At 47.7% G+C, this 12,529-nt stretch overlaps 1 protein-coding gene across 2 annotated transcripts in view; it reads left to right on the plus strand.

Moving 5' to 3' along the window:
- Positions 1 to 10,020, plus strand: part of KIZ (kizuna centrosomal protein) — a 114,224-nt gene extending 104,204 nt beyond the window's left edge. For both annotated transcript variants that reach the window (XM_008064544.1, XM_008064545.1), the window contains 2 exons: positions 7,882 to 7,925; positions 9,827 to 10,020. In XM_008064544.1, coding sequence (XP_008062735.1) covers positions 7,882 to 7,925; positions 9,827 to 9,930 — 148 coding nt within the window. In that variant the 3' untranslated portion in view covers positions 9,931 to 10,020. The remainder of the gene's footprint in view (positions 1 to 7,881; positions 7,926 to 9,826) is intronic.
- Positions 10,021 to 12,529: the final 2,509 nt, after the last annotated feature.

Genomic DNA, 12,529 nt, shown 5'->3' on the forward strand with positions numbered 1-12,529 from the left:
CGGGCAAGTAGGCAGATCGGCAACAGTTTATTATTAAAGATTCTTTCAGTGTAAATCTTTTTCTACCATTGTATTTGCCTCAGCAAAATCATTTTGTGGTTGAGTGGGGATGAAAGGCATAATGCACGAAGGAGTGAGTCCTAATAGGAAGCCGCTCTCGGAGTAAAGACCACTTGTTCCCTTTTGTTCCGGGGTGCATGCCAGAGCTTCCTCTCCTCTGCAAACATTGTCTCGCTTTACCTTCCCCAGGAAGCTGTTTCACTCTCCCGGGGCCATTGATTCCATGCAGAGTAGATTTCAACAACCTGCCTTGCAGCTTCAGCTTGCTGGTTCCTGCCTTGTAACTTCAGCTTGCTGGGTGGATGGAGATCATCTTTGACCAGACGAAAGGGGTGTGCACAGCCGCATGATTGCCTGGGGGAAAGGTAGCAGAAGTCACCAGCTCCGCACCCCAGCCCGGCGCATGGGTGGCATCTGTGCCTGCCCTGCAGCCGCGGGAGTGGCCAGCGGAGGGCGCCGGCCTGCGGTCGACGCGCTGGTGGGGCCGTGGCGGCGACAGCCCTGCCGGTCTCTGCCATTTCCCTGGGACAGCATCAAGGTCGAGAGGAGTCAGCAGCCCAGTGAAATACAGCTGGATTTTCCTGAAGTTCTGTAGGCTCTCACACACGAGCTCCCCGCTCTCTTTGGCCTGGCAATCTGCATTTGACTTAAATTATGCCGAGTAGCTTCCCTTGTACTCCATATTTCTTAGCATAAGCCCACAGACCTTGATTTTTCTGCACAAAGCAGGTAAGAACAATCACTTGCTTGATTCCTTAAAGGGAGGAAGTTGACCCCAGACAGCCAAAAATGGTACTTGCTGTAGGACCCCTGATTAACCATCAGGGGGCGCTCAGACTTTGTCGAATTAGAGCTCAGTCTGGTGGGCCTTTAAAACTTAAAATTAGTATTTACAAAGATTTGTTGACACTGTCGTTGGGACTTTTCTCTTTCTGAATTATTTTTTGCCTTCTTTTTTTCAGAAACATATGTCTGTTCTGAGAAAAATTTCATCTGAAGATGCTACTTGAGAAATTTAAATACTGATTTCAGCTTGCAGTAAAAAGTCTTTTAAAATGTTAGAATTCAGAGTCAGGAGACCACATCTTCTCATAATTTAGTTATTCTCAGTCTTCTAGTAAGATCCTGGAACTGGAAGGACCCTTCTTGCAGGGATCCCATCCTTGTTATCCCATGCTGTTGGCAGGACTCTCAGAGTCTCATTGCCAAACTCTACTGATATGGCCTCAAAATCACAGTAACTCAGACATGTTTGTTAGTGGGCTGTGAACACTTTTTCTTTTCTTTAAAAAAAAAAAAAAAAAAAAGGCCAGGCTTGGTGGCTCGGCCTGTAATCCCAGCACTTTGGGAGGCCAAGGTGAGAGGATTCCCTAAGCCCACAGGTTCAAGACCAGCCCAGGCAACTTGGCAAGACCTCATCTCTACAGTAAATCAAAAATTAGCCAGGTGTGGTAGGTTCCAGCTACATGGAAGGCTGAAGCAGAAGGATCCCTGGAGCCCAGCAGGTCGATGCTGGGGTGTCCTTGAGCATGCCACTGCACTCCAGCCTAGGCAATGGAGTGAGACTTTGACTCAAAAAAAAGATATTGACCATGAAGTTGGGAGTGAATGTGTGACTAACATGAGGGCATACCCCCACTCTGCTTTCCAAATTCCTCCCCTCTCGGGGCCAGGAATGAGTGACTGATACCCAAAACATCTGCAGGCTGGAATCTCTTGAGGCCTGCATCCTCAGGGATGGGTTGTCTGCACTCCCACACCCTTGCCAGCCAGCTCCCCATGTCCTCCTGTCCAGAGGTGCCACACGCTGCTCACACCCCTGGCTTTTATTCCTGCGCTTTTTCTAAAAGGCTTCTGAATTTTCTTTCACCTAGTTGATGCCTTGTGGATTTTGAAGGCTTCACTCAACCTGAGAGTTTCTAAGTGGAGACCTGGCTGTACAGGATGGCCCTTCTGGGGCCTCCATGACTATTTCTGTGTCATCTGTAGTTTCGGGACAGGAGCCATCTGTCGGCATCCTCCCTGTGTGAGTCTCTCACTGGGGCAGCAGGTGTCCCAGTCCCCATGCTGGGGAACCACCACATTGCTGAGAGGGTGAGGTCAGTTGAGCCACACCACCCCTCCAGATTGTGTCGTGATGACAGTCCATTGCACAGCCCGTGCTGAGCTGCAGGGAGCCATCCGCCCTATATGAGTGTGTGTGCATGTGTGGACACATTTTCAAAGGGAAACTGAGAGAGACTGTGGTGCCTTCTGCATTCACAGCTTTAGGTAGCAGGACCCAGTGAGCTCACTGTGGAGTGCCTAACCAGTCTGTGCCTGCCTGCCAACTGAGCTGCGCAGGCTTTCTGGCTCTTGGCTCTGACCTTGATAAGAACATGGGCTCTTAGCACATCATCCCTGGTTCCATTGCCATTAGTTTTCAGCCAGCCCTGCAGTTACCTTGTTCAGCCTGTGTCACATTATAGTTCTGGTGTCACCTATCCTGCTGGATGAGAGCACCTTAGGGGTGGAGGCAGAGAGCGAGTCTGTCACATGTTTTCCCTGCAGCCCAGCTCAGAGTGGATGCTTGCCCTGCCCTACCCTGGGAGGCCTGGTAGAAGCAGCTTCTCCTCTGGCCCAATGACTCCTGCCCACCAAGCCCCTCCAGAAGGAAAGTTCTGCATCTCGGGCCTGCCTCCTCCACCCATTCTCAGACCTCACCATGCCTTGGCCACTGCACCTGAGGACTCAGCACCTCCACTTAGCCCCATGACTGCATGTCCCCAAACCAAACATGCTTGTGTTCATCCAAATGGACAGGTAGTGCCTCTGCTTACTGGAGTCTGCTGAATGTAGGCTCTTACATGGGACTGGGTACCAGAGCATGTCTGGGAGGACATGGCCTGAAAACCAGTGCTTGGAGAGGCTGAGTCTTGCCCAGGGCCACATGGGGGGAAGGGGGCTGAGTCCTCTGAGGCCAGAGCTGACCCGGTCTCTACCTCCGAAAGTGGCCCACATGACGGTCACACACTTGGACAGAGCTCCCCAATCCCGGCATTTCACGCTTCTCAGGAGACTCTGTGGGGACGGGGTTTGCAGCATGTGCACTTGTGGGGTCAGTGTCCTGGGAAAAGTGTATGTTCACTCCTGCACCATGCACTGGCCCCATGTGTCTTGGGACACTCTCTCAATCTCCCAAGCTCAGCCACATGTACAGTGTAGATTCTGTATCAGAAACCCACAGATGTTCTGTTCCAAGTTGACAATGAGTTTCTGAGCTTTGGTTATTCTGTCTCATTTGTGTCTCTACTTATTGGCCCCACAAAGCAGAACTTGATGCTTGCAGTAATCCTCGCCATTTAATTGCATACTTATGTTGGCAATGTATGCTGTTTCTAGCCCCGTTAGCCTTTTGCTCCCATAAAATTAATAACTAACTCACATGCTATTTTCATCAGTGCACCATGTCATTGTAACCCATAGATGGGGCTTCCCTCTTGCCAGGGCTGCTTCTGGTTAAAAACTTTCTGTTCAGGTCCTGGCTGACTTTTACATCTTCAGTTTAACAAGCAAAAGTAACTTTGATTAGGATTGTCCTAGTCCAGTTCATCAATAGCAGGGGAATTCATAAGCAATCACCAAAATGCATCAAAAAATAAGATGGCTCAGTGGATAGACAGAAAAGATACATGATATAGTAAACATGGCAAATGGTAACAATGCGCCCCTCCCTGCGGCTACGTGGCATCCATGGTCCAGCTGGGAGAAGAAATTATCAAACCTATTAGGAAATTCTGCAGAGATAATTGTCCCATTATAAGGAGGCCAGAGGAACGAGGTTATATTTTAATTTGCTCAACTGACTGGGCATCTCACATGAAAATGGCTTATTTTGAAGTAAAGTTCTATGGAAAAAAATATCGAGTTGCTCCCTAGGTGCCAAGAGTGGTTGTGGAGGACCTGCAGGGAAAGGTGAACTCTTTGGCTGCACATGAGTCCTAGTGGGCGATTCTGCAGGCACAGCACCACCCTCAGGCCAAACCCAGGCCACTGCCCAGGTCTGTACAACCCACATCTAAGAGTAGCTTTTATATTTCTTAAGGATTGGGGGAGAAATCCAAAAAAGAACATTATGACACCTGAAAGTGATACGAAATTCAGAGTTCAGTGTCTGTAAGTGAAGTTTAACTGGGATCCAGCCACATCTATTTGTTAACTCATGTAGAGCAAATCAGCCAGCTACGTTGCGCCCATGCGAGGTGGCACGCTGATTCCCACCATGGGTGACCTACCAGCATTTCAGGGACATCACTTCTACATGGGGCATTCTAAGAAAGAGCTGTTTTTGTACCACAGCCACAAAGTTGAGTAGCTGTGACAAGCCCTGTGGCCCATAGAGCCTGAACCACTCATTCTCGGGCTCTTTTCGAAACCTCTGACAACTCAGCCTTCTAGGGTAGAAACGTCATTTCCACGCGTTCAGATACCAGGCGGCCGATGTCTGGCAATGGCATATCTAAGGAGTATGGTGACCATATCACTTGGCCTATCACTTTAACTCTTTCATTTCATATGCTTTCTGAAGTGAGTTCATTTTTTCTCTCATTTACTGTGGTTGCTGAGCAAGCTGGCTCTATCCTGCACTCCAGGGAACGTCCTCACACTTCTCATCAGCCGTGCGTGACTTGGCACATTAGGTGTGACCCAGAAAAGGATATGTGGCCCCAAGAATTGTTTGTAATAAAAATGGACCTTGAATGGCAATCTCACATAGACTTAAGATATGGACTTCAAGGGAAAAATAACTGCCCCTTAGGTGTGAGGGTAGGATAAGAAAGCCTTGGGAAGGCATCTAGGGCCCTTGCCTGTGAGTCAAATGCTGCGTTTAGTTCTGAAATATGTTTTTTGCAAGAAAACTAATAAAACAGATGTTTAAGAACTATGACCCAATTAACTCTCATTTCGCAGGTTGCTTACTGGCTCCCTGCAGCTTCAGTGTTCTCAGAGCCTCACTGTGTAACCACAGGACACACAGAAAAAGCAAGTTCAAGTCGCCTCATGGAGGCAGGGCTTCAGGAATGCTGTCTCCTAGAATGCCCTATGTGGCAGTGAGGTCTCTGAAATACCGCCAGGCCACCCGTAGGGGAGCTCAGTGGGTCACCTCTGCAGTGGCTCAGCATTGCTGACTGATTTGTCCTTCGTGAGTTGAGTGATAGCACTCACTTGGTCCACGGTTTCACAGGTCCAAGTTTGCAGCTTTTTCTTTCCCTTTTTCTTTTTCCTTTGGCCTTTCTGTTTGTTTGGTTTTTTTTCCTTGCCTGCAAGGAAGCCAAAGAAACTTGAACAACCTGATTGTAAAGTCACAAATTAAGTAGAAGCATGCAAATCAAATACAGCATCACCAGGGCCCTGTCTTGTGAGATTTGCTTGTTCATTCCACATGTGTTCACTGAGCACCTGCTGAGTGCCGAGCACTGTGCCCAGGTGAGCTGAAACAGGTGTGGTGCTACTGCGTGGAATTTGCCATCCGGGGCAGCGTGGCTCAGCAGTTAGCCACACAAAGGTTGTGACAGCAGCTCTGATGAGGACAAGGGTTAGGGTGGGGGATTCAGATTTTGGTGCCAGTGCAGTGGGGAGACAGGACGAGCTGGAGGAGTTCGAAGCAAGAGGAGAGTGAGCAGATGCCTTTTGAGCAGCTCACTGTGACTGCTTAGTAGAAAATGGACCGACTGTGGGGAGATGAGGTGGGTGTGTGTCACTAGTTAGGAGGCTGCTCAGGGATACAGGCAAGAAGTGCTGGGTTTGGGGACTGCTGTGGGTCCCGCGTAGGGAAGTGGCAGGCACCGTGGGAACTGCAGAGGTAAACTTGGCAGGACCAGGGGCAGACTGGGTGTAGAGGACAGAGGTGCAGACGGCATTGAGGGCTGCCAAGTCCAGTTGTGATCTACCAGGAGGGCCTGGTTTGGCAGGGGAGGGGGCAGTGCTGAGAGGATGGAGAGTTTGGTGAAGGATGGGAGTGCTGACTGTGATGCTTTGGAGGAACCACCAAATGGGTGCCAGGCGTGTTTCTGGAGCTCAGAGAAGTGGCTGGGGTGGGAAGGCCTGAGCCTATGTGCCTCTGCCCTTGCCCTCTGTGGGACTCTCCACTGCTCCATTCACTCCATTTTTTCCTCAGTTCTGGCCTTGAAGTCCTATCTGTCTTTGGAGGCTCCTTGTTCCTCTCGGTCCCGCAACTCTTCTCCCCTCCCCCTGCCCAGCTCTCCCATCTGGAGGAGACCTTGCCCGCTCCCCCATGGCTCTTATATGGGCCAAGGCTGGCAAATCAGCCTCTCTTGGCACCCCTTGGCATTTGTGTCATTCCATCCCCTGGCACCTCACTCAGTGTCTGGTGATGGGGGACAGATGCCCCAGAGGTATGCTTGTCACATGTACTGCGTGTGCGCTTCCTACAAGATGGATTCTGGTGGCTCACCCTGCTGGCAGCTCTGGACCATCCACGGCTGCCGGGCCCTTCTAGACATCTGTGGGTCTCGCTGCTCATGGAAAAACAGCCACGGTGCTGCTCGGTCTCAGCAGATGAGAAATGGGCACTAAGTAGAGGGAGTGCTGGTGGGGGATAGCTCAGAAAAGGTACTTTAGTAGAGCATGTTTTACTAAAAAAGTAAATGACGGCAACTATGTCAAAAGACAGGTCTTTAAGCCACAGCTTAACCAAGAATGACCCAAAGGGTGGATCCACAGCATTTCCTGCTCCAGAAAGCAGGGTCTAGCCATGAGAAGGGCGGGTAGCCACAGTAGATGACTGTGGGTGACAGTTCCTTCTCCAGTGTCTCCCATGAGCACTCAGCACAAGCCCTAAGGAATCTGGGCATGCTAACCCACGTGATGCCCTCAAATGGGACTTTTAAATTAATTAAAATTGGGCCGGGATCGGTGGCTCAGCCTGTAATCCCAGCACTTTGGGAGGCCGAGGTGAGTGGATTGACTGAGTCTGCAGGTTTGAGACCCGCCTGGGCAACTTGACGAGACCTCATCTCTACAATAAATCAAAAATTAGCTGGGTGTGGTAGTGCGCACCTGTAGTTCCAGCTACTTGGAAGGCTGAGGCGGAAGGATCGCCGGAGCCCAGCAGATCGAGGCTGCGGTGGCCGGAAGCGGCCATTGCACTCCAGTCTGGGCGACAGAGTAAGACTCCAACTCAAAAAAAAAAAAATTAACTAAAATTGCAAAAGCTCCTCTTACCCAGACAACCAGTTGTCTTGTCATTTGACCTTGTCAGGAGGTCATCAGGTACCAAAGCCACAGGCACCAGCACTTTGGTGTGTAGGTACATGGGACCAACGGCAGGTGTCCAGGGTGCGCTTCTCTGCCACACGTGCATTTGAAACTCTGTTAACTGTTTGGCATTGCTGCCACGGGCTTAACTACCAGCACATCCTTGTGTTCAAACCCCCTATTTCCACTTGAGATATTTCCTTCCAGCTTGCTGAGAGCGTCCACAGTTCATACATTGCTGTTTTCCAGAGAGCTATCAAAGGAAGCACAGTCCTCTGCCTCGGTGGCCCACGTGATTACCTCCCAGCGATAACACGTGGCCCCTGTACACCCAGGGCGGGGCAGGCTGCCAAGGGGACAAGCTAAGGCAGGTAATGCTGCCAATAGTCACCCTCCCACAAAGCCACAGTAGCCCGACATTTTCTTTTTGCTCTTAAATCTGGGAAGTAGAGGCAACGTTCTGGCTTTTTGGAGAATAATAGTGCTTCCCTAATGTGCTCACTATAAAAGCGGGAGTCTGCTTGTCATTTTTTTTCAGACTTAGTCTATTTCTTTATTTTACAGGCATGAAAATAAAAAGAAGCTAACAACCAATGTCAAGCCTAAAGGTAAGGGAGTCTGCCAGGCGCCAGATGGTCATTTTGGATTCCAGCCCAGAAGGTGTTTGTGGTGTATGCTTGATGTGTTCACCCTCGTGTGGGGCCGCCACAACCTGTGAGCCCAGGGCTGCCCGCATGCTCTCCCTGGTGGACTCTGAAGCTTCTCAAGCCCCAAGTCTCCAGTGACAAGCTGCACAGGTGCCCTGGGTCTTAGTGGCAGAATGTTGGAACTTGTGAGCATGGGTTTGCAAGGATCGCAGCCTTTGCCCCAACAGACCCTAGCACTCATGCCCACCTACAGGGCACTCCTTGCCCCCCCCCAGCCTCACATGTACCCAGTGCTCGTGACATTGCCAGCCTTGAGTAGCCTCACTGACCTCCTCCTCCCAGGCCTCCATCTCCCACCAGCCCTGCCCCTGGTCACAAGGTGGCCCTCTCACGGTCCTGCTTCAGGGCTGCTGATGCTCCCCCACAGCCTTCAGGACAGAGTCTAAGCTTTCTCCATTCATAGTCTGGTCCCATCCATCCCTGCTTTCCAGCTTGTCCCTCCCAAGATCTGGCCTCTTTGGTTCTAACCCCAATCAGCTTTTTAAGATGCAGTGCACCTATGCCTCTGTACCTTTGCCCAGTTGTTTCTTCTGTGTGGCATTCCTTTCCCTTATCTTCAGCCCCATGAGCTCCTTCAATACCCAGCTCATGAGGAAACTCAGTCCTCCTTTCACCATAACTCTGTGGTACATCCTTGCCAAGCCTGGGCTTCTCCACTGCTGTCTTCTGGAACCCCATGCCCAGGGGACTGTGGAGACCAAGGTCTAAGTCAGGTGGCCTGGGTAGGACTCCCAGCTTGACCACCCACCAACACAGTTATTTGTTTGCTCAATAAAATGAGTACATTAATACTGATCATACCAGGTAGTGCCAGAATTTTTTTTTTTTTTGAAAGCAGGATTTATTGAGAGAACGGAAAAGCTCCCCCAGTGGTAGGGGGCCCAAAGAGGTTGTCCGGTGCCAGGATTAAATGGGGCCATATTTAAGGAATCAGCACAGAGCCGCAAGTCCTGCCATGTGGGCGTCAGTACAGTTGTGCGGGTGGTCACTGTGGTTGGCGCTGTCGGTGGCCCCACCACATCCTGCCAGGCCATGGAAGGGCCCTCAGCTCCGGCCCCCGCATGTGTCACAGCCTTCCGCAGCAGGCAGCTGTGTGTCTCTGCAATGGGCTTTTTGTGGCCACAGGGACATGCTCAGCCCCACAGGGCAACCCTGGGTAGAGCCACAGCCCTGGATGAGTGGCCCTGTGCCAAGAGGGGAGCTGGCCAATCAGTAACTGCCTCTTGTGCTTCTCCAGGATGGTCTGAGGAGAATGCCACCATGTCCCAGAGGGTCCCCAGTAGACTGAGCCCCACTCATCAGCGAACCATTGCCTCCTTCTCTCCCTGGGGTCACTCTACTCCTGTCATCATGGCTCCCAAGTCACCTCCCAAATAAGTGTTATGGACCCAAGTCCTGTCTCAAGCTCCAGCTCTCTGCACACTCCTCTGCCATGCCTTTCCCATCTCTCTCGTGAAAGATGGAGGGATGAAGTGGAGGAGGAGCAGCAGGAGTGGCAGGGTCAGGCCTGAGAAAGCACCCCAGGCAGCCCTGCTTCGTGCTATCCCTGGTGCTAGATGCCTGTCCTGTGGTGAAGAGGTGGGCACCGCAGAGGGGAAGGAGGCACTCTGCAAAGTGTTTCATGACGGTGCAGGGGTCATACTTGGAGACGTGTGAGTCTGAACAGTATTGACAGGATTCTGGGGTATCTGCACAGGCATTTGTGTGGTGTCCCTCTTAACCAGCCCTGCTGTGCTGTTTTGTAAACTCTCAGAATACAGAGTGTTCACTGGCTGCCTGTTTTTTTGCTTTTTTTTTTCTAGTCTTCTGGGACGAGTCTGACGATAGTAACTCAGAAATTGAAGCTGCTTTACGTCCAAGAAGCCACAACACATCCACCAGTGATTTTGATGATTTCTATGATTAATAAGCTGTAACATGTTGGAAATTATCTGTAAATCAGCTGAAACCCTGCATTTATTCGTGATAGCCAAAATAAACATGTCCTTTTAAGTTTTCTAGTTGTTTATAGGAAACTTGGAACCACATTACTATTCAAGTAAAATTGCATGGCATAAATATGAATTCACATATTTATTTTGAAGTGTCATCAAGCAGCAAAGTGATGAATGCAGTGCCCATCAAAATTCAAGTTCATTTACTTTTAGAAATTAACCTGATATTAAAATTTATATGGAAATTCAAGAGACTCAAAATAGCCAAAACTATCTTGAAAAAGAAATACAAAGTTGGAATATTCACACTTTCAGGTTTCAAAACTTATTAAAAAGTTACTAGTTAAGACAGTATGGTACTGGATAGACATATAGATAAATGGAATATTGATTCCATTGGTTTATATGTAATCAGAAACAAACCCTCAAATTGATGGTCAATTCATTTCTGACAGGGATGCCAACACCATTCAGTGGGGAAAGAATAGTATTTTTAATAAATGATACTGGGACAATGGGGTAGACACATGTACAAGGATGAAGTTGGATTCCTACCTCACACTATGTACAACAAGTAGCAAAAAATGGATCAAGAACCTTAAAGTAAAAGCTAAAACTGTACAAATCTCACTAGAAAACTTAGGTGAACATCTTTATGACATTGGATTAGGCAGTCATTTCTTAGGTATGACTTCAGAAGCACTAACAAGAGAAAAATAGATTGGACTTCATCAAAATAAAAACTTTTTACTACAAAGGACGCCATCAAGAAAGTGAAAAGACAACCTATAGAATGAGAGAAAATATTTGCAAATCACGCATCTAAAAAAAGGACTTATATCCAAAATATTTAAAGAACTCTTAAAATTCAGTAATCAGAAGGACAACCCAATTTTTTAAATGGGCAAAGGACCTGAATAGATATTTCTTCAAAGAAGACATATGACTTTAGAGCAAGGAAAGATTTATTAACCAAAACAGAAAAAGCACAAGCTTGTAAAGGAAAATATTGAAAAATATCATTACATTAAAACTTGAAACTTCTGTGTAACAAAAATACTGATAATGTGGGAAAAAGGCCAGGCAACGTGGCTCATGCCTGTAATGCAAGCACTTTGGGAGGCCGAGGCAGAAGAGACCAACCTGGGCAACATAGCGAGACCCCATCTACAAAAAATTTGAAAAATTAACCAGCCATGGTGGTTCACACCTAGTCCCAGCTGCTAGGGGAGGCTGAGGTGGGAGGATCACCTGAGCCTAGGAGGTCGAGGTTGCAGTGAGCCATGATCATGCCACTGCACTCCATCCTAGACCTTGAGTCAAAAGAAAAAAAAAAGACAAATCATCAGAAGGTGACATTTATGATATACATCCATCAATGATCCGTGTCTAGAATGCATTAACCATATTGAGAAACATACAACTCAGTGGAAAAAAGCATCAGAATAAGCAATTCATAGAAAAAGTAACCCAAGTAATCCACAAACATACAACAGTACTCAAACTCACCATAATAGCAAACTGTGGAAAAAATACACAATAAGGTGCCATTTCATACCTGACAGACAGACAAGGATTAGGAAGCAGGTCACTCTGACAACGGGTAAGGGCTTCGGGAACCTCAGGTAAAGTTGGTGCTGGGCATATCCCATGGCCTTACAATTCCATTTCTAAATGTATACCCCAGAACCACACTTTCCAATGCAGTTATCACAAGCCATGTGCCACTTCTGAGCACTTGAAATGTGGCTAACCCAAACTGAGATAGACACATGATATCTGAAGACTTTGTATGTGGGAAATAATGTGAAATATTTTGCTAACTTTTATTTTGGTCATATATTGAAGTGGATATAATGGATATTGGGGGTTAAAATATACCACTAAAATTAACTTCAGCACTTTTTAAAACCAGTTTTTACATTATCTAATGTAGCTCCTGGAAAATTTTAAATTGCATGTATGACTTGCATTTGTGATTTTTATCACATTTCTATTGGCAAAACAAAGATGCTATAGAGAACCCTTGCTGTTGTACCGAAAGGGACATGTTCAAAAATTTAATTGTGATACAGTTTGGAATAGGAAAATTGAAAGTATCAGTGCCCAGTGCCAGGAAAATGATAAACACATCGCTGAGGGATTTATACAATTAAGAAAGCATATATAAAAGTGAAAAACACAAAACAATTCAGTGTGTTATTTACAGATAGGGAGAAGAGGACTTACGTAGTAAAAGTATTAAGACATGGATGGAAGGGACTTGTGAAATCATCAAAAAGTGATTACTCGGGGGGAGGGAGCAAAAAGGAGAACAGGGTGGGTGTTGGAGAACTTCAATGTGTTGTTAGCAGCTTATTTCTTTAAATTAAAAAGCACATGTTCTAGCCAAGATACCTCTCAATTTCATGTACTACAATTGTAGTGTAGAAAGACACAGAAAAGCCATACATATTCTTCACTTAAGTCATTGATAACCACTAATTTTTCTTTTTTAAAAAATTATTTATGTAGGCCGGGCTCGGTGGCTTAGCCTGTAATCCCAGCACTTTGGGAGGCTGAGGTGAGTGG

This window comes from Carlito syrichta, unplaced genomic scaffold (assembly GCF_000164805.1).
Source record: "Carlito syrichta isolate Samal-C Ts95f unplaced genomic scaffold, Tarsius_syrichta-2.0.1 Scaffold307683, whole genome shotgun sequence".
NCBI classification, from domain to species: Eukaryota; Metazoa; Chordata; class Mammalia; order Primates; family Tarsiidae; genus Carlito; species Carlito syrichta.